Source organism: Coturnix japonica, chromosome 10 (assembly GCF_054131305.1).
Source record: "Coturnix japonica strain WE chromosome 10, WE-NBRP24, whole genome shotgun sequence".
NCBI lineage: Eukaryota > Metazoa > Chordata > Aves > Galliformes > Phasianidae > Coturnix > Coturnix japonica.
Window position 1 is genome coordinate 989,447 of NC_140672.1, and position 19,747 is coordinate 1,009,193.

At 59.9% G+C, this 19,747-nt stretch overlaps 1 protein-coding gene across 3 annotated transcripts; it reads left to right on the forward strand.

Moving 5' to 3' along the window:
• Positions 1 to 2,900: 2,900 nt before the first annotated feature.
• LOC107323647 (hexokinase-2) lies at positions 2,901 to 19,675 on the forward strand. Of its 3 annotated transcripts, none has more exons than XM_085510000.1 (18): positions 2,901 to 3,172; positions 9,002 to 9,164; positions 12,135 to 12,283; positions 12,444 to 12,563; positions 13,910 to 14,005; positions 14,100 to 14,199; positions 14,297 to 14,480; positions 14,855 to 15,010; positions 15,128 to 15,361; positions 15,590 to 15,894; positions 16,150 to 16,298; positions 16,540 to 16,659; positions 16,755 to 16,850; positions 17,100 to 17,199; positions 17,275 to 17,458; positions 17,588 to 17,743; positions 18,028 to 18,261; positions 18,590 to 19,675. In XM_085510000.1, the coding sequence occupies exons 1-18, from the start codon at positions 2,972 to 2,974 to the stop codon at positions 18,732 to 18,734; spliced, it is 2,892 nt and encodes a 963-aa protein (XP_085366126.1). In that variant the 5' UTR covers positions 2,901 to 2,971; the 3' UTR covers positions 18,735 to 19,675. The 3 variants fall into 3 exon arrangements, with proteins under 3 accessions (XP_085366126.1, XP_085366127.1, XP_085366128.1); XM_085510001.1 differs by lacking the exon at positions 2,901 to 3,172 and adding an exon at positions 5,170 to 5,310; XM_085510002.1 differs by lacking the exon at positions 2,901 to 3,172 and adding an exon at positions 8,804 to 8,915.
• Positions 19,676 to 19,747: the final 72 nt, after the last annotated feature.

The following is a 19,747-nucleotide window of genomic DNA, read 5'->3' on the forward strand; positions in this document are numbered from 1 at the left end:
TTCAGTAATGGGGCTGCTGAGCGTCCCTTTGCTTGGGGAGCACCCAGCTGTAATGGGGTCGTAGTGGTTGGGGGTGTCAGTTATTGGGGGTATTGCTTTATGGGGTCGTGGTTGTTTGGAGTTATTGGGAGCAGTGGTAATTGGGGTCGTGGGTTTGGGGGTTATGGTGATTGGGATCGTGGTTATTGGGGGTGTTATCAGTTATTGGGGTCATAGTTATTGGGGTATCGGTTATCAGAGTCACAGATATTGGGGGGTATGGGGGGGTATAAGTTATTGGGGTCATGGTTATTGGGGGGTATTGGCGATTGGGGTCATGGTCATTGGGGCTGTTGGTTATTGGGGTCATGGTTATTATAGGGATATTGGTTAATAGTCACAGATATTAGGGAGATGGGATATTGGGGTCCCAGTTAGTGGGGTCATGGTTTAGGAGACTCATAATGATTGGGGTATCCTTTATTGGGGTCGTGGTGATTGGATGTACTGCTTTGGGGGGGGTTACTGGTGAGTGGGGTCCCAGTTATTGGGGTGCAGGTTACTGGGGTCCCAGTTACTGGATGCACAGCGTTGGGGGATTGTGCTTCAATGGGGTTACAGGTAATGGGGCCGTAGCCATTGGAGGTGCCGGTTTGGGGGTTCAGAGGCGTTGCAGGTCGGTGTCATTGGGATCACAGCGATGGGGAATCGGCTTTTGGGGCCACACTCATCCCCGCCCCAATCTCTGACGTGTCCCATTAATCACGGGACTGGAAAATCACCCGCGGTCTCCTGTTTCCCTGTCCGGGAAGGTCGGGGGGAAGGGCAGCGCCGGGGCTGTGGGGCGGCCCCATTCCGGAGCCGCAAACTCCTGGCGTGTCCCCAAAGTGTCACATGGGGCCGTTGGAGGAGCCGGGCGGATCCCGCATGATCCTATAAGTGACGATCCCGAAGGACCCGATGACTCCGCCTGTTCCTTGAGCTCCGACCCCACTGAGCGGCAGCCTTGTATGGTCCTGTGCCTCGGGATGGGGGCAGACCCTATAAAGCATTATGAGGGGTATTATGGGCTGTGTGCTGAATGAAATCCCATTAGTGAACCCCAAAGACCCTCCCCGTGCTGCAGTTCAGCTCCTCCACCTCCTGCTGGTGGTGCTGACCCCATAAGGGTCACCCCAAGAGATGCTCTGCTTTGGGGGCTGGCCATATTGATCCTAAACAGGTGGGTATGTGTGGGTTTGGCCCAGCAGGAACCCCCCCTCTTTCCCCCCGGATCTATGGGGTGGATTCATAATAGGGATGCTCACATCCAGGCTTTGGGAATGGGGGTAATTATGTGTGTAATAGGGCAGAAATGAGAAGAACTTTGCCCATTGTGCAGGTGGAGCGTGCTGCCTCCAAAGCCTCCATCCTGCCATTAGGGCCATAAAACCTGCTGCCATACAGCCTTATCTTGGTGGATAATCCCGGAAACCCAAAGGACATTTGGTCCCTAAACCCCGCACTGATGTGCTGGGAGTGCTGTGTTTCCCCTACAGGAGCTGTGGGGTCGTTTGGAGTTAGTGGGATGACAGGAGCTATAGGGTCGTTTGGAGTTAGTGGGATGACAGGAGCTATAGGGTTGTTTGGAGTTAGTGGGATGACAGGAGCTATAGGGTCGCTTGGAGTTAGTGGGATGAGGGCTCTGCTCTGGGTCTGGGAGGTATCATAGGGGGGGTCTGTAGGGCAATGGGGTTGGGAGGAAGCCGTGCTGCCATTGGGCTGGGGGTGGAGGGCTGAGAGCATTGGAGGTATGGGGTGGGGAGGGGTTGGGATTGGGGTGGGGAATGGATGGGGGGGGATATAAGGATGGGTATGGGAATGGGATGAGAATGGGATGGGGGTGAGATTTGAGATGGGGATAGAAATGGGATGGGGATGACATGGGATGGGGATGACATGGGATGAGGATAGCAATGGGAATGGGGCAGGGATGGGATGGGATGGGATGGGATGGGATGGGATGGGATGGGGCAGGGATGGAGATGGGACTGGGGATGAGGATAGGATGGAATAGGCATGTGATGAGGATGGGAATAGGAACAAGAGGGATTGGGATGAGGACAGAAACAGGGATGGGGACAGAGATGATGCTGAAGATTGATGGGGATGAGGGGTTAGGGCAGGGAGGAGGATGAGTATGGGATGGTGTGGGGGCAGGAATGGGGATGGGATGTGGGTGGGACGGGGATGGAGATGGGAGGGGATGGGAATGAGGGCAGGGATGGGGCAGGGATGGGGATAGATGGGGATGGGGATGGATGGCAATGGGGATGGATGGCAATGGGGATGGGGATGGATGGGGATGGGGTTGGAGTGGGCTGGGCTGGGACCCTCAGAGCACCGGGCTGAGGGAAGGCACCGCACTCAGGGCAGACACCAGCAATAGGAGCCGGGTTTAAGCTCCGACCCCGGACCCTCCGTGCTCCAAAAGCCGATTTCTGCCTTTCCCTCCTGGCTGGGAAACCTGGCGTGGATCCGGTATAGAATCGATCCCTGCCGGCCGCTCCTCCATCCTCGTTAATCCCGTCTGATGGAATTAAGGAACCATCCGCATTAAACCTCTTTGCTCACAGCTCCTCTTCCGGAGCCGCGCGTGGTTGCGGTCACGTAGGGACGGGGCTGTGGGGCCTCGTGTTGTGTCCCCCCCCCCTCAGATCCCCCCCCATCCCTCGGGGCAGGTAACATCCGAACGTTAAAACGAGAAAGGAAAAGAGCCGGGGTTGGATTCGTGGTGCAAAGCAGCAGCTCAGCAAAGCGGGGCTGCACGCTGTGACCCACAGCGCTGCCCCATAGGACCCCCCCAGCGGGGAGCCCGACCCACACGCTGCGGGATCCCGGCTGATCCATCAGCCCCATCCCGCAGTTCGGGGGGGGATTAAAGCCCCGCTGCGATCCCGGCTGATCCCACAGCCAGGGGTCGGCTGCCATAAAGCAAAAGGGGCCGGGGGAGATGGGGACCATGAGCACCGAGATGGGGGTGAACGCCCCGATGGGGACCACCGAGCTGGAGAATGGGAGTGGGCTGATGGGCACCGAGCTGGAGTCAATGAGCACCGAGATGGAGATGGTGACCACCGAGATGGGGATGATGAGCACCGGGATGGGGACAACGACACCCGAATGGGCGGCCGCTGGGACGGTCAGTGTGCAGGTAAGGGGCCGTGCCCCACATCTGTAGGGATTTCTTTGCTTTGGGGTCAGTGTGAGGGATGCTGCCCTCATAGGAAGCTGGGGGGGGATTGAAGCTGCCATGCAATGAATTGGTGGCCCCAAAGAGTTGGCCAAAGGGGGGGGAGCTGCGTTGCTCTGTGGGGTCCACCTTCATCCCCCCCCTTCTTGCCCCATTGATGGCCATTGCTCTGTGTTGTTGCATTCCTGCATCCCCAGAGCCAGAGGGACCCCCCCCCCCGAACCCATAAGGGGTCCCCAAATCCATGGGGCACCTCCAGAGCCGTATCTATAGGGACCCCATTGATTCATAGGCGGCTACAGAGCCACGGGGACCCTCCAAATCTAGAGGGATCCCCCAAGTCTGTAGGGCATCCCCAGAGCCATAAGGGACGCCTCAAATCCATGGGGACCCCCAAATCCATAAGGTATGTGCAGAGCTATAAGGGACCCCCAGAGCCATAGGGACCCCCAAATCCACGCAAACCCCCCAGATCCATAAGGGATCCTCAGGTCCATAAGGTGATCCCCTGAGTCCATAATGGAAACCCAGATCCATGAAGGACCTTCAGATCCATCAGAGATCCCCAGATCCTTAAGACACCCCAAAATCCATAAGGGGTCCCCAGGACCCATAGGGACCTCCAGACCCACAGGGACCCCCAGACCCACAGAGATACACTTATGGGGCAGCATTGGGGTGTGGTGGGGGGATGGGGATTGGGATTTGGGGCACCCCGGAGCTCCGAGCTGCGCTGTGGGGTGATGGGTGATGCGGGCTGACGGGTGCACACGGCTGGATGGGCACGGCCGTGCTGCACATTGCGGGCCATGTGACGGCACACGGGGCTGTGGGGCGGGCGATGTGGGGCGCTGTGTGCGGACACGTGCCCCCCTCCACCCCCCCAACACCATCCTGCCCACCCCGTCCCCATAGACAACCCCTCCACCCCCCCAAACCCTCCATCCCAAAGTGATCATCCCATAGAAGCCCACCCCGTCTGTGCCCACCCCATAGACACGTCCTTGTCCCATGTACACGCCGCCCCTCCCCATATACGCCCCCCACCCCATATAGATGCACACCCCATACATCCCCCCAACACACCCCTCCCACCTCTTATGCACACCCACCCCATATACACCTCCACCACATATATCTTCTCCCCCTATACACTGGCCCATATATCCCTACCCTATATACACCCCACACAAACCCCCAACCCCACACAGCCCCCCTCCCGCAGCCCCACAACACCCCTACCCCCCACACACCTCTGCACCCCAGTCCCCCACCCCACAAACGCCCCCTTCACCCCACACACCCCCTCATCCTATAGATAGCCCAATACCTCCCCAACCCCCCCACATCCCTACTCCACACCCCCCCATCCCACACCCCCCCATCCATCCCTGTACCCCCACCCTATATACACGCCCCCTACATGCACCCCCAACCCCACACACACCCCAATCCCATACAAACCCCCACCCCATACACACACCCCATACAGCCCACTCCCACCCTTCCTACCTCTCTACCCTACACACCCCCCACACACCCCCAACCCCCCCACCCCATACATCCGAACACCCCCACCCTATCCACATACCCTCTAACCCCCTACACCCCCCCATATCCCCACCCCACACCCCCAAACTCCACACACACACCCCCCACACACCCCCACAACCCCTCCCCATACACACCCCCAACCCCATAACCCCCCATCCCTACTCCCCCAACACCCCTAACCCCATATCCCCCCATCCCTACACCATACCCCCCTCACCCCATATCCCCCCATCCTTACCCCCCACCCCATTACACCCCATATACCCCCCCCTCCCCACTCTCTTATTGCGCCCCCTAGCGGGTCTCGGTCCCTGGGGGGGGTCCCACACCCTCGCTGTTCCTCCAATGGGGGAGCGGCGGCGGAGCGGCGTCATGGGGGCGGGGGGGGGGCCGGGGAACTCCTCAATGAGGCTGAGAGCGACGGGCGGGATCGGGCGCAACGCACCGCACCGCTCCGCACCGCACCGCCCCGCACCGCCAACATGATCGCGTCCCATCTGCTCGCGTACTTCTTCACCGAGCTCAACCATGATCAGGCGCAGAAGGTGGGAGAGGGGAGATGGGATGGGATTGGGACGGGGGAAAAGTGGGGAACGTTGGGTAGAAACGGCGAGGTGAAAAGGGGAGAAAGTGTCGGAAAAGGAGAGGGGTGGGAGGGTGGAAAGAAAGGAGGGGAGAGAGGGAGGGTTGGGGAGAGAAAGGAGGGAAGTGGGGAAAATGGAAAAGTGGGGAGCGGGGGAAAGGGGGTAAAAAGTGGGGATAAAATGGGGGGAGAGAAAGAGGGGGGAGAGGAGGAGGGAGGGAGGAAAGGAAGAGGGGAGAAAAGGGGGGAAAGGAGAGGAGAGGAGAAAATGAAAGGAGGAAAAGAAGGAAAAAAGGAGGGAAAATGGGGGAAAAAAGGCGAGGAAAAGGGAAAAAAAGAAACTGAAAGAAAAATTGGGGGGGAAGGGTAGGAAAAACGGAGCGGAAAAGGCGAGAAATGGGGGAGAAAAAGAGAAAAGGTGGAAAAAAGAGCGGCAGAGCCGGCGCTGTCCCCGCGTGGCCGTGGGCGGGATGAGCGCTGCCGCCGTGCGGGACGTGCCCCGCGTGGCCCCGCGGGCGGGGGGGGCCGGGCCGGGCCGGGGGGGTCCGAGGGATGGAGGGGGGGGGGAAACAGGGTGGGATTCGGGAGCGGAGCGGGGCTGAGCGCGGCCCCTTTGTTCGGCCGGAGCATCGCGTGGTGGATGCGGGGCGGGGGGGGGGGGGGTCCTGGGGGGCTGCGGGGGGGGGGTTGGGGCAGAGATGGGGAGGAGAGGAGAGAGGAGCGGAGCGGGGCGCCACGCCGGCTGAGCCGGGTCGGAAGTGAAGAAACGGCGGGGGGGGGGGAGGAGAAAGGGGGAAAAAGTGCCCGAAAGTGGCTGAGGAGCCCCGAGGTGGGGAGGGGGGGGATGGGGGGGGCACGTGGAGCGGGTTGTGTAACGCCGGGAGGGGGGGGAAGGACGGGAGGAGAGGGGGGGTCCGGAGGAGCTGCCGCTGCGGTTCCGTCCGGTTACGGGGCGGCGGAGTCACGGCTGGGAACTGAAAGCGGGGCTGGGGGGGGGGGCGGTGTTTGGGGCTGGGGGGGGGGTCGGCACCGCACGGCAGCGCTGCCCCATAGGGGACACTGTGCGGGGGATGCGGGCTGTGCGGGTTTGGTCCGTTCCGTCCCGTTTTCAGACCGAATTTGGGGGAGGGGGGTTGGAAAGACCCGCAGTGTCCAAACAGCCCCACAGACTGAATGGGGGTTGGGGGGGGGGCGGCCCCATATGGCCCCTCATTGCGCCGGGTCATGGGGGCAGCGGGGTGACAGTAGGTGACAATGGGGTAAGTGACAGTGGGGTGACTCAGAGGTGGTGACAATGGGGTGACTGACAGCCCCCATTGGGCTCCCTGTGACCCCACACAAACAGTGGGGCTGTCAGCTCTCCTTGCCCGGTGCTTTTCCTTCCCCCCCCCCCAATAGGGTCTATGTGTGACTGCGGGGTCCCTGTAGGACAGACAGACGCTGATAGATCCCCTCCCATTGACTGTAGGGATTTTCGGGGCAGATTTAAAGAGCATCCCCTGTGCTGATGGATGGGGCTGAGGAGGGGTGGGTGGGGATGGGTGGGGGGGGCTGAGGAAGGATGAATGGATGGGGCTGAGGAGGGGTGAATGGGGCTGATAAGGGGTGGGTGAGTGAGTGGGGCTGAGGAGGGATGGATGGGGCCAAGGTGGGGTGAATGGGGCTGGGAATGGATGAGTGGGGCTGGGAATGGATGAGTGGGGCTGAGGATGGGGTGAGTGGGGCCAAGAAGGGATGGGTGGCTGGATGAGGGTGAGGATGGATGGATGGATGAATGAATGGGGCTGAAGAGGGATGGATGGGTCAATGTAGGGTGAAGGGGGCTGGGAATGGATGGATGGGGCTGAGAAATGATGAGTGGGGCTGATGTTGGGGTGAATGGGGTCAAGGATGGACAGACGGATGGGGCTGAGGAAGGGTGAATGGGGCCAAGCAGGGATGGGTGTCTGGATGGGGCTGAGGATGGATGGACGAGCGGGGCTGAGAAGGGCCGGATGGGGCTGAGAAATGGGTGCAGGGAGGAGGAACCGGCCGAGCAGGAACGCGGTGACTCAGCCGTGTTGGAAGTGACTGCAGGCCGTGTGTCACGGGGGCTCGGCTGCTCTGCGGGGTCACAGCGTGTGCACGTGGGGTGCTGAGGATGTGGGGCTGTGGGGTCACGGGGGCGGCGCAACCGGCGTCACCTTCCGGGATGGCAGAATGGGGTCAGAGCTCCCCATAGCTAATGGGGTTCAGTGGGGTGAAGGGTTGGGTGAGAGCTGGGGGGGTTAAGGTTGGAGTTAGGGTTAGGGTTAGGGTTAGGGTTGGGGTTTCCCATGCTCATTGCTTTGGGTTCTGTACAGCTCAGGGTTAAACCTTCCCTGCCCGGCTGTGGCTCCCATACATAAGAGCTGTTTGTCTGCCCGGTGCCAAAAAGTGAAAGAATCCAAGCCAGAAAGTGAAAGAATCCGCCCCGAAAGGCGCAGCCTGAGCAACTTGTGCCGCTGTGGGGCCCCGGGGAGGGTTTGGGGGGGAAGAGAACCCAAAAAGGGGAACCAAAAGCAGCACCTTCCTATTGGGGGGGGAGGGGGAAAGGGGGGGGATGTGGGCACCATGACCCGGCTGAGCCGGGTGGGACGGGCTGTGAGTTTGGAGGAGAAGATGATCCCGGGTTTAGAAGGGCTTTGGGGATTAAGGGAAGGTGACCCCGCGCCTCGTGACGCTGCAGGTAGCGCAGGGGGCAGCTGGGGGGGGGGGGGAACGTGGCATTGGGGTGACGGGGCGGTACGTGCCTGCAGACAGGTGAGCTGAGCCCCATGGGTGGGGTTTCCCTCTGAGTTGGCCACTGCCCTTTAATTAGCGGTAAGGGAAGGTCATGGGGCCAAGGCACGGCCTGGCCGTCCGTCTGCAGCCTCCCGCTGTCTGTCTGTCCCTGCCCTGCTCAGGTGGCAGCTGGATCTGGGATGGGATGCTCTATTGTGAGTGCTCTGATGTTTCTATGGGGCTGTGATCCCTGCAGGACCCCAGGGGGATTCTCACCACCAGCATCACCCATAGAGCACCCGGTCCCATGGACTGAGGTGTCCCAGTCCCAGCCCTACAGCTGGGAATCCAACCCTGGGACCCAACTTTGGGGTGTCAGAGGGCAAACTGGGCTGTGTCAGTTTGGGGGGGTTCTGGGGCCATCTGTGGGGTTAAGCTTTGTTTGGGCCACCTGTAGAGCTGGAGTTCTCTTGGACCATCCATAGCACTGGGCTTCTCTTGGGCAACCTTAGGGTTGGATTTGTCTTGGGCCACTTGTGGGGTCGAGCATCTCTTGGACCACCTGTAGGGTTTCACTTGGGCTGCCTTAGGGTTGGGCTTCTCTTGGACCACCTGTAGGGTGGGCTCCTCTTGGGGCTGGACGTCACTTTGGCCACCTTAGGGTTGGATTTGTCTTGGGCCACCTGTGGGGTCGAGCATCTCTTGGACCACCTGTAGGGTTCAACTTCATTTGGACCACTTTAGGGTTGGGTTGCAAAGCAGCTCCGGGTGTTTGGGAAGACGTGGGAGCAGCTCCGTGCCCATCCCTGTCACACTCTGGTCTGGGTGAGCTGCTTCCATCCTCCATCCGCAGCGTTGTCCCCACGTCCCCCAGCCCCACCGCTCACCTGCCGCCCCTCTGTGCCCCACAGGTGGACAAGTACCTGTATCACATGCGTCTCTCTGAGGACACGCTGCAGGAGGTGTCCGAGCGCTTCCGCAAGGAGATGGAGAAGGGGCTGGGAGCCGACACCAACCCCACGGCCTCCGTCAAGATGCTGCCCTCCTTCGTCAGGTCCACCCCCGATGGGACAGGTACGGTGTGATGGGGACAGCTTGTGCCCCTCTGGGCTGGGGGCAACCAGGGTGGGGGTCTCCCTCATATCAAAGGGCTCCTGGTGGGGTGTGAGCGGCCCCCCCTGTGCCTCGTGCTGGCAGGACGAGGAGGTGGTCACGGGTCGGCTGGTCGCTTCTCATTAGAGCTGAATGGGATGGGGACCACGTGAGGAGGCAGCTGACAATGCCGCCTTTCTGCTGCCTTCCCACGCGCCTCTCGTCCTCCCCGAGGGACCGACTGACCCCGCTTGGCTTTGGGGGGGGGGACGGCTCAGCTTTGGGCTCCCATCGGTGCATCCGACACCGAACGACTTCCTCGTGCAGTTGCTGGGTGGAGATGCTCTCAGAACCTTCCTGCGGGGTCCTCATATAACCTGACAGGGGAAAAGTGAAGAGTGGAGCTGCTGGGATGTCAGGGAGTTGTAGGACTGTAGAATGGATGGGATTGAAGGGTCCTAAAAGATCATAGAGCAATGGGAGGGTCGGGTTGGGTTGGAAGGGTCCTGAAAGATCATAGGGCCATGGGAGAGTTGGGTTGGGATGGAAGGGTCCTGAAAGATCATAGGGTCATGGGATGGTTGGGTTGGAAGGGTCCTTGAAGAGCTTAGAGCCATTGAATGGATGAGTTGGAAGGGTCCTTAAAGGTCACAAAGCCGTGGGATGGTTGGATTGGAAGGGTCCTTAAAGACCACAGAGCCATGGAATGAATGGGTTTGAAGGGTCCTTAAAGGTCACGGAGCCATTGGGTGGTTGGGTTGGAAGGCTCCTTAAAGATCCTATAGGCCCAGCCCGGCCTTGGGCTCACCCAAGAACAACCCCAACACAGACCCCAAAGCATCGCCCCCAGGCTGCCCCTCCTCCCAGCCAGGACGGGGTGCTCTGCAGGGGTCGGACCTCCAGGGCTGGTGATACACACACGTCACCTCCCGGATTAAGCTGGATGAGAGGGGCTTACCCAGCCCTTACACAGCCAGCGGGTCACAGAGATGTAGGGCGAGGGCACGGTGTGCTCAGCACCAGGGAATGAGCTGTGCAGGATGGGCACCTCGGCACGGCTTTCCCCGCTGCTCTGCGGGATGGGGAATGCAGCTCTTATCTTCGGGCCCTTGGCAGAGAGCAAACAGCCCCCGGCAGTGAGCGTGCTGCTGGCCCTGCTGTTTGCCTTCCTGTTTGCTCACGTCTTATCGCGGCGCGAGGCAGCGCCCGGAGCTCAAACCAACAGGGGTGTGGGGTGGAAACCGGAGCTGTACAGCTCTATCCTGGGCACGGAAAGGACGGATTCTGCTCGTTCCTTGGCTGCTGGGATCTGCTTTCCTGGATCCATGCCCTGTGCGCCAGCCGTGTCCCCATGTCCCCTCACACAACGATGTCATCAAGGCTCCGTGATGTCACCATCCATCTCCCCATACACGATGACATCATGAAGGCTCCGTGATGTCACCATCCGTGTCCCCATACACGATGACATCATGAAGGCTCCGTGATGTCACCATCCATCTCCCCATACACAATGACATCATGAAGGCTCTGTGATGTCACCATCCATCTCCCCATTCACAGTGACATCATGAAGGCTCCGTGATGTCACCATCCATGTCCCCATACACAATGACATCATGAAGGCTCCGTGATGTCACCATCCATGTTCCCATACACGATGACATCATGAAGGCTCTGTGATGTCACCATCCATCTCCCCATACACGATGACATCATGAAGGCTCTGTGATGTCACCATCCATGTCCCCATACACGATGACATCATGAAGGCTCCGTGATGTCACCATCCATGTCCCCATGCATGATGACATCATGAAGGCTCTGTGATGTCACCATCCATGTCCCCATACACGATGACATCATGAAGGCTCTGTGATGTCACCATCCATGTCCCCATACACGATGACATCATGAAGGCTCCGTGATGTCACCGTCCATGTCCCCATACACTCCGATGTCAGGAAGGCTCCATGAAGTCACTGCCCATGTCCCCATGCACAGCAGCTCCTTGATGTCACCATCTGTGTGCCCACATCTGCACCCACCAACGTCACCAAGGCTCCATGAAGCCACCAACCATCCCCCCACATCCCTGCATGCACCGACATCATGAAGTCCCCATGAAGTCCCCATCCACATCCCCATGTCCCCACACACTCATGCCATGAATGCTCCACAACATCACCCCGTGTCCCCATGCACACCCCATCCACCCACCCTGCAGACCCCACTTTCTGTCCCCACTTTCTGGCCCACCCTCCAGCTCTTGCTCTGTCCCCATCCTGGCTGAGCTGCACCCAGAGCCACGTGCCGGCGGTGCTGGGGATGGCTGGGCTGCATTCCCAGAGCAGCACTCAGGTTTCCTCCTCTGCTGTGGGGAGGGGGTGGAGGGGAGAGCTCTCTTGGGATTCTTGCGTCAGCAGTCGGGAATGGGGCTGATGCTGTGACCTTACAGGACCTGCGGCGCTGGGGGATCACCCTGTGGTTTATGGGTAACTCCTCTGGAGTCTCGGGGTTCACTGCTGTGGAGTTTTGGGGTTAATCCCTGTGGGTTTGGGGCTAAGCCCTGGGGAGTTTTGAGCCAACCCCTGTGGTTTTGGGGTTCGTCTTTGCGGAGTTCTGGGGTTCAATCCTGTGGTTTTAGGGCTAACTCCTGTAGGGTTCAGTCCTGTGGTTTTGAGGCTCATCCCTGTACAGTTCCAGAGCTAACTCTTGTACAGCTTAGGGATCCACCCCTGTGGAGTTTTGGGCTGAATCCCTGTCATTTTGGGGCTAATTGCTGTAGTTAACCCTTGTGCTTTTGGGGCTCAGCCCTGTAGAGCTTTGGGGTTCAACCCTGTGGAGTTTTGAGGTTTATTCCTGTAGTGTTTTGGGTCTCACCTCTGTGGTTTTGGGGCTCAGCCCTTTGGTTTGAGTTTTGGGGGTCACTTTTGGCTTTCTCTTCCCCAGAGGATGGAGATTTCTTAGCGCTGGACCTCGGCGGCACCAACTTCCGCGTGCTGAGGGTGAAGGTATCCGACAACGGCCAGCAGAAGGTGGAGATGGAGAGTCAGATCTACGAGATCCACGAGGACCTCATGCGAGGCAGTGGGATGCAGGTGGGCCTCCCCCAGCCCCATTTCCCCCCCCTAAAAAAGGAACAACCACCCAAAGCAAGGCCAGGAGTCGAGGCAATGCCGAGATGTCCTTTGAGATGCTGAGATCTTCTTTGAGATGCCAAGGTGTCACCGTTGCTCATCCTCAACCGTTGCCTTTCAGCTCTTTGACCACATTGCCGAGTGCCTGGCCAACTTCATGGAGAAGCTGAAAATCAAGGACAAGAAGCTGCCCCTTGGCTTCACCTTCTCCTTCCCATGTCATCAGACCAAGCTGGATGAGGTGGGTGAGGGATGTGGGGGTTGGTGGGGGGTGTTCTGTGCTGGGTTGGGTGACTGTGCCCTGGTGGGGTCTGGAATGGAAGGACCTAAAAGCATCTGAGAGTATCCAAAGGTGGGTCAGGAGGATGGGGAAGGGGGACAAAGGTAATGTGTGGGGGGGGGAGGAGGAGGTCCTGTGTGTTCAGCATAGAGAAGAGACTGAGGGAAAGCCTCATGGTGGCCCTACAGGCATCTCATGGCCCTACAACCCCTCATGGCCCTATGGACCCTCATGGCCCTATAGCTCCGTATGGCCCTACAACCCCTCATGGCCCTATAGCCACACATGGCCCTATAGCTCCGTATGGCCCTACAACCCCTCATGGCCCTATAGCCACACATGGCCCTATAGCTCCATATGGCCCTACAGCCCCTCATGGCACCACTCTCATCCACGTGCTGTGAATGACCCTTTGTGGCCGGCTCGGTGATCCCTGTGGGTCCCGTGGCACACAGAGCTCTCTGTGCTTCGCTCCTTCTGCTCTCGGTGAGCAGCTGCTGGTGCAGGATGAAGCAGCCCCGGGGACGTGCTGAGCATCACATCAGCATCATTGACATCACTGGGCACATCCCACACTGCCAGCTCCTGCTTCCCAGCACTCACCCTATATGGGCTTTATGGTGGGCATCTCCATGGCACGGCAGCAGCTCAGCACGTCTGCAGCTCCACGCTGGAAGTCGTGTTCCTATTAGTGCACTGCATGGGGATGGCTGAGACCTCGTCCCATTGGTGTCCTCTGTGTGCATCAGAGCCAGTTTTGCTGCAGGGCTCCATGCAGCTGAGCGCAGAGGTCACGTCCCTGTGCCAGCGGCAGGGAGCCGATGACTCACGTGCCCGTGGCCATAAACTGGGACGTGGGAACCGTTGCAGATGCCGATGGCAGCGATAAGAGGGAGGGGCTGTAACTGCAGAGCCGTGTCCGTCCCTGTGCTGGAGGAGCGGGATGGGCAGCTCTGACCTTGAGCTGTGGGTTGGGTTGTTCTGACCTTGGGTTGTGGGTTGGCGGTTCTGACCTCGGGTTGTGGGTTGGCTCTGATTTTGAGTCGTGCGTTGAGTGGCTCTTACTTTTTGAGCTGTGGGTTGGGGGCTCTGACCTTGAGACGTGGATTGGGTAGTTCTGACTTTGAGCTGTGGGTTGGGGGCTCTGACCTTGAGGCGTGGTTTTGTGGTTCTGACCCTAAGTTTGTGTGTTGGTGGCTCTGACTTTGAGTTGTGGGTTGATGGTTCTGACCTTGAGATGCAGTTTGGGGCACGTGGTGGCGCGGGGTCCAGCTGAGCATCCCCTTCTATGTCTTCCCCCAACACAGAGCATCCTCGTCAACTGGACAAAGGGATTCAAGTGCAGCAGCGTGGAGGGGAAGGACGTGGTGTCCCTGCTGCGTAAGGCCATCAAGAAGCGTGGGGTAAGGATGAGACACACGGGACACATTGTCACCATGCAGGCAGAGACCCTGCGGTGCGGTTTGGTGGCACTCAGTGCCCCCTCCATCATTTCAGGACTTCGACATCGACATTGTGGCGGTGGTAAATGACACTGTTGGCACCATGATGTCCTGTGGCTACGATGACCAGAACTGTGAAGTCGGACTCATTGTGGGTGAGTGGGGGGATGCTGGTGGGTTGCAATGGGGTTAATTGGGGAGGATGGGGGAGATTTGGCATCCGACACGAGCAGCTCTTCGTGCTGGGCGCAGGGACGGGCACCAACGCCTGCTACATGGAGGAGATGAGGCACATCGACCTGGTGGAGGGGGACGAGGGCCGGATGTGCATCAACATGGAGTGGGGGGCGTTTGGGGACGACGGCGTGCTCAACGACATCAGGACCGAGTTTGACCACGAGATCGACATGGGCTCGCTCAACCCTGGCAAGCAGCTGTAAGCAGATTCCTGGCACTGTCTCGGCCGCGGGCTCTGCTCCACGTTGCCCATCCTCCCATTGTGTGGGACCCGTGGGGTTGTCCCAGTTAACTGGGTCACAGTGTCCTCCGTCCCACCAATGGGGACCGTGTAGGATTTGGGCTGGCATTTCCACCCAGCACCTGCTTCCCTCACCAGCCCTTTGCTTGGGGCTGTCGGTCCATGTTTCCCCTGCCAACAAACCCATGGGCAGCAGAAAGGGACCCCCACAACCCCCCAATGCCCACAGCCTGCTCCTGCAGAGCTCCTGTTCCGCGGATGGGACGGCGCGGCCGGGAGAGCGGTTGGGGTTAATGATGGGGCTCCAACCTTGCACCTCTTGTGTTTGTGAGGTTCGAGAAGATGATCAGTGGGATGTACATGGGCGAGCTGGTGCGCCTCATCCTGGTGAAGATGGCCAAGGAGGGGCTGCTGTTCCGAGGGAAGCTCTCTTCAGATCTGCGCACCACCGGGCACTTCGAGACCAGATTTGTCTCTGCTATAGAGAAGTGAGCAGGGGTTGTGTTGTCTTTGAGGGGTCTTAGCCCACCACCCGCTATCTGAGGGAAGCACTGGACCCACGGCGGGTCTCCAGGCACAGATCTCTTCTGTTCTTGGGTGCACAGGGAGAAAGAGGGGCTGCAGAAAGCCCACGAGATCCTGACCAAGCTGGGGCTGGAGCCGTCCCACGAGGACTGCCTGGCCACACACCGCATCTGCCAGATCGTCTCCACGCGCTCGGCCAACCTGTGCGGGGCCACGCTGGCCGCCGTGCTGCGCCGCATCAAGGAGAACAAGGGGGTGGACCGGCTGCGCTCCACCGTCGGCGTGGATGGATCCGTCTACAAGAAGCACCCGCAGTAAGTCCAGCAGGCAACGGGGGGCCGGAGGGGGTCCAGCCTCAGGGTGGGGGCACATGGGCACCTCCATTGGATCCCATTTGTTGGCCATCTCAAGAGCACATCTGGCCTTGTCATGGCCCATGCTCACCTCCATTGGATCCCAAAGCCCACGTGGGCCATCTCAGACTAACACGACGCATGGCGGCACACTCAACCCTTCTTCTTCCTCCTCCTCCTCTCCCATAGCTTTGCCCGACGCCTCCATAAGACAGTGAGGAAGCTGCTGCCCGACTGCGACATTCGATTCGTGAGGTCGGAAGATGGCAGCGGCAAAGGGGCGGCCATGGTGACGGCGGTGGCATATCGGCTGGCGGCCCAGCACAAGGCCAGGCAGAAGATCCTGGAGGCGCTGAAGCTGAGCCAGGAGCAGCTCCTGGAGGTGAAGAGGAGGATGAGGGTGGAGATGGAGAGGGGGCTGGGCAAGGAGACGCACGCGGAGGCCACGGTGAAGATGCTGCCCACATACGTGTGCTCAACTCCAGACGGGACAGGTGAGGACACCTCCATGTCATACAGCACAGAGCTCCCATGTCTGTGCCATGGAGGGGCCATTGTTCCCCTCGGTGTTGTGCTTCCAAAGCTCTGGGATGACAATGACAAATGACAATATGGGATATTTAACCCATACCCAACATGGCACCCTTGGCTGGGAAACATCACCTCCCTGTTCCCAGCCATGGTTGCTGTGCTCACAATGCTCCTCATTGAGCTCTTCTCTCTCCTCACAACCCTTTTTTGGCCTTTAGAGAAAGGAGATTTCCTCGCCCTGGACTTGGGGGGGACGAACTTCCGCGTGCTGCTGGTGCGGGTTCGGAACGGGATGCGGCGCGGGGTGGAGATGCACAACAAGATCTACTCCATCCCATTGGAGGTGATGCAGGGGACGGGCGAGGAGGTGAGTCCACACAATGCTCCATCCCACGTACCCAACCAGGGCAGCTGAGCATCAGCCCCACTTCCCCAGCAGGGAAATGGCACAGGTTGAGCTCTGAGCATCACTGATGGCTTTGGGTTTTCTATGGGGTTGGGGTCAGGGGGCTCTGGGGCACCCTGCAGAGGGAGGAGTGCGACCCATAGGTCGGGGTGTTGGGGTATGGAGGAGTCACGTGTTGACTGTGCCCTCTCTGCACCTACAGCTCTTCGACCACATCGTCCACTGCATCTCCGACTTCCTGGAGTACATGGGCATGAAGGGGGTGTCGCTCCCGCTGGGCTTCACCTTCTCCTTCCCGTGCAGGCAGACCAACCTGGACGAGGTGAGCCCGGCTCCAGCAGGATGCTGAGGGGACCCACAGGGTCTGGGGGCTGTGGGGGGCTCCTGTCTCACCCCGACCCTCTTTTCTCCCTCCAGGGGATTCTCCTTAAGTGGACGAAGGGGTTCAAAGCCACGGGCTGCGAAGGGGAGGACGTGGTGAGCCTGCTGAAGGAGGCCATCCACCGCAGGGAGGTGAGCAGGGCAGCTCTGAGGTGGTGTTAATTGGGATGGGAATGAATTGGGCTGGGAGTGAATTGGGATGGGAATGGCTTGGGCCAAGCATTGGGATCCCAACCACCGCCCTTTAGTCACCACACAGAAGGTGAATTTGCAGAGCCTGGAGCTGGGAGCTGAGCAGTGCCCCCCCCTCCACCCATCCCACCCCCACGGACCCCATCATCCCCATATGGGAAACCACCCGACCCAACTCTTTCCTTCCAGGAGTTCGACCTGGACGTGGTGGCGGTGGTGAACGACACGGTGGGCACCATGATGACTTGTGGATATGAAGACCCCTACTGCGAAGTGGGGCTGATAGTTGGTGAGAGCTGCCCCTTCTCCTGCCCCACACGGGGGTTCCCTCCCCTCCAGCCCCACTGAGACCCTCCCCCTGCAGGCACGGGCAGCAACGCCTGCTACATGGAGGAGATGAAGAACGTGGAGCTGGTGGAGGGCGACGAGGGCCGCATGTGTATCAACATGGAGTGGGGGGCGTTTGGGGACAACGGCTGCTTGGATGACATCCAGACCGAGTTTGATTTGGCCGTGGATGAGCTGTCCCTCAACCCCGGGAAGCAGAGGTGTGTGATGGTGATGCTCCCATGCAGAACCCCAATGGTGCTGGACCATAAAGACCCCAGTGCAGGGTGCCATGGGGTGGGCAGTGCTGCCCCCTCTGTACCAACACGGCCCTGCTGCCCCCGCTGCAGGTTTGAGAAGATGATCAGCGGGATGTACCTGGGGGAGATCGTCCGCAACATCCTGATGGACTTCACCAAGAGGGGGCTGCTCTTCCGCGGCCGCATCTCCGAGCGCCTGAAAACCAGGGGGATCTTTGAGACCAAGTTCCTGTCCCAGATAGAAAGGTGAGGGTGTGGGGGTGAGGATATAAAGGTGAGGGTGTGGGGGTGAGGATGTGATGGGGAGGATATAAGGGTGAGGGTGTGGGGGTGAGGATGTGAAGGTGGCCACCCTGCTGTGTTTTGGGATGAGGGGTCCCGTGTGCTCCACTCAAACCCATGGCAAGGAATGGGGTTTGCTCCATCCTGGGCATCCAGTTGGCATCACCCTGAGCCCCAGCTCCATGGGTGCCCCAGGACACATGGATATGGGATCTCCTCTCACTGCTGTGCCCCCTCCTGCCCCGCAGCGACTGCCTGGCCCTGCTGCAGGTTCGCTCCATCCTCCAGCACCTGGGCCTGGAGAGCACGTGTGATGACAGCATCATCGTGAAGGAGGTGTGTGCCGTGGTGGCCCGTCGGGCTGCGCAGCTCTGTGGGGCAGGAATGGCCGCAGTGGTGGATAAAATCCGAGAGAACCGAGGGCTGGAGTTCCTCAAAGTGACGGTCGGAGTGGACGGGACGCTCTACAAACTGCACCCGCAGTGAGTGCATGGCTGGGCTGGGGGCTGGGGGGGAGGTCGGATGGGGGATCTGCCCATGGGGAGGGGCTGGGGGTGCTGCGCTCCTCCGGGTGGAGGGTGGGCATCCATGGGGCATCCATGGGGCTGGGGGCTCTGTGTTGAAGCACCCATGGGGCTGGGGGCTCCGCGGTGGGGCTGCACAGACCCCCCCTCATTCATGTTGTGTGCCAGCCATCAATCGGGGCTGTAAGGTGGGATATGGGCTGTATGTGCCCGGCTCGCAGCACTTTGGGGTGTCGGTGTGGGGCGGCTCTGATGGATCTTCATCTTCCTCTTCCTCCTCCCGCAGCTTCTCGGCCGTGATGCAGGACACGGTGCGGCAGCTCTCCCCGCGCTGCGAGGTGTCGTTCCTGCAGTCGGAGGATGGCAGCGGTAAAGGGGCCGCGCTGATCACGGCCGTGGCGTGTCGGATCCGCGATGCCGGGCAGCGGTAGGGGCAGCTCCGAGCTCAGCCCTGCGCCCCACGGACGATTCCTTCCCCGCTCCCTCCCTCCGTACACAGACACACAGACACACACAGACACACAGACACCCCCCCCCCCATTTACTCTCCTGGTGGGACACCAAGTTCTGCGTCCCCCCAACCCCGAACCACTCGTGTCCCCCAATGGCAGAATGGATCCTCTGCCCCCCCCCCACACTCTGGTTGTATTTTACCCCCCCCTCCCCGCTCCCCCCATTGGGGCTGCATGACCTGCACAGTGGGGCAGTGCCGGGCATGGGGGTCCCGTTGCATGGACCCCCCCCCACAGCTGTGTTCCCGGTCACCCCCCCCGTGTCCTTTAGCATCGAACCTTCCCTTTCTCTCTGTTGTTTTTATTCCCCTTAATTTAACGTTTCCTTGGGGTCAGACTGGAGAACCCAGCACTGCGGGGCTGGGGGGGGGGGCACTTTGTGGTCCCCATAAGGGATAAATGGAGGGGGAGGGTTTATGGCTGGGGAGGGGGGGGGATGCAGCACAGCCCCACAGCGCGGTGTGGGGCAGAGCTGCTCTATGGGGCAGGACGGAGCTCTCAGGGGACTCCTTTGTGTCGGGGGTCGAAATGAAGAAGGGAAGCTGAAGTCGCAGCTGTCGATATGAAGGGAAGGCCGGATGGAGCAGGATGGGGGGGGGGGGCACAAAGCTCAGCCCCCTCCCCATATCTCCCCCCCCCCCGGGGCGATTCTGATCCAAGCCAAAGACGGTGGGGCTGCGAGCAGCGGAGCTGCGCCTGCTGTTCTCCTCTCGTGTTTACACTTATTTATTTGGAGCTGTGATAGATAAGAGAGCTGGAAAGGCTTCCTTATTTTTGTACTTTTCGGACCGGTTTCCCTCTCGGTGCCGTGCTGCTGTTTTACTCCTCGGCTCCCCCATAATAAACGTGGAACCAACTGAGCTCTGTCTCCTGGGCTGAAATGGGGGGGGGGGGATGAACAGGGACCCTCCCACACCCACCCGTGGGTGCTG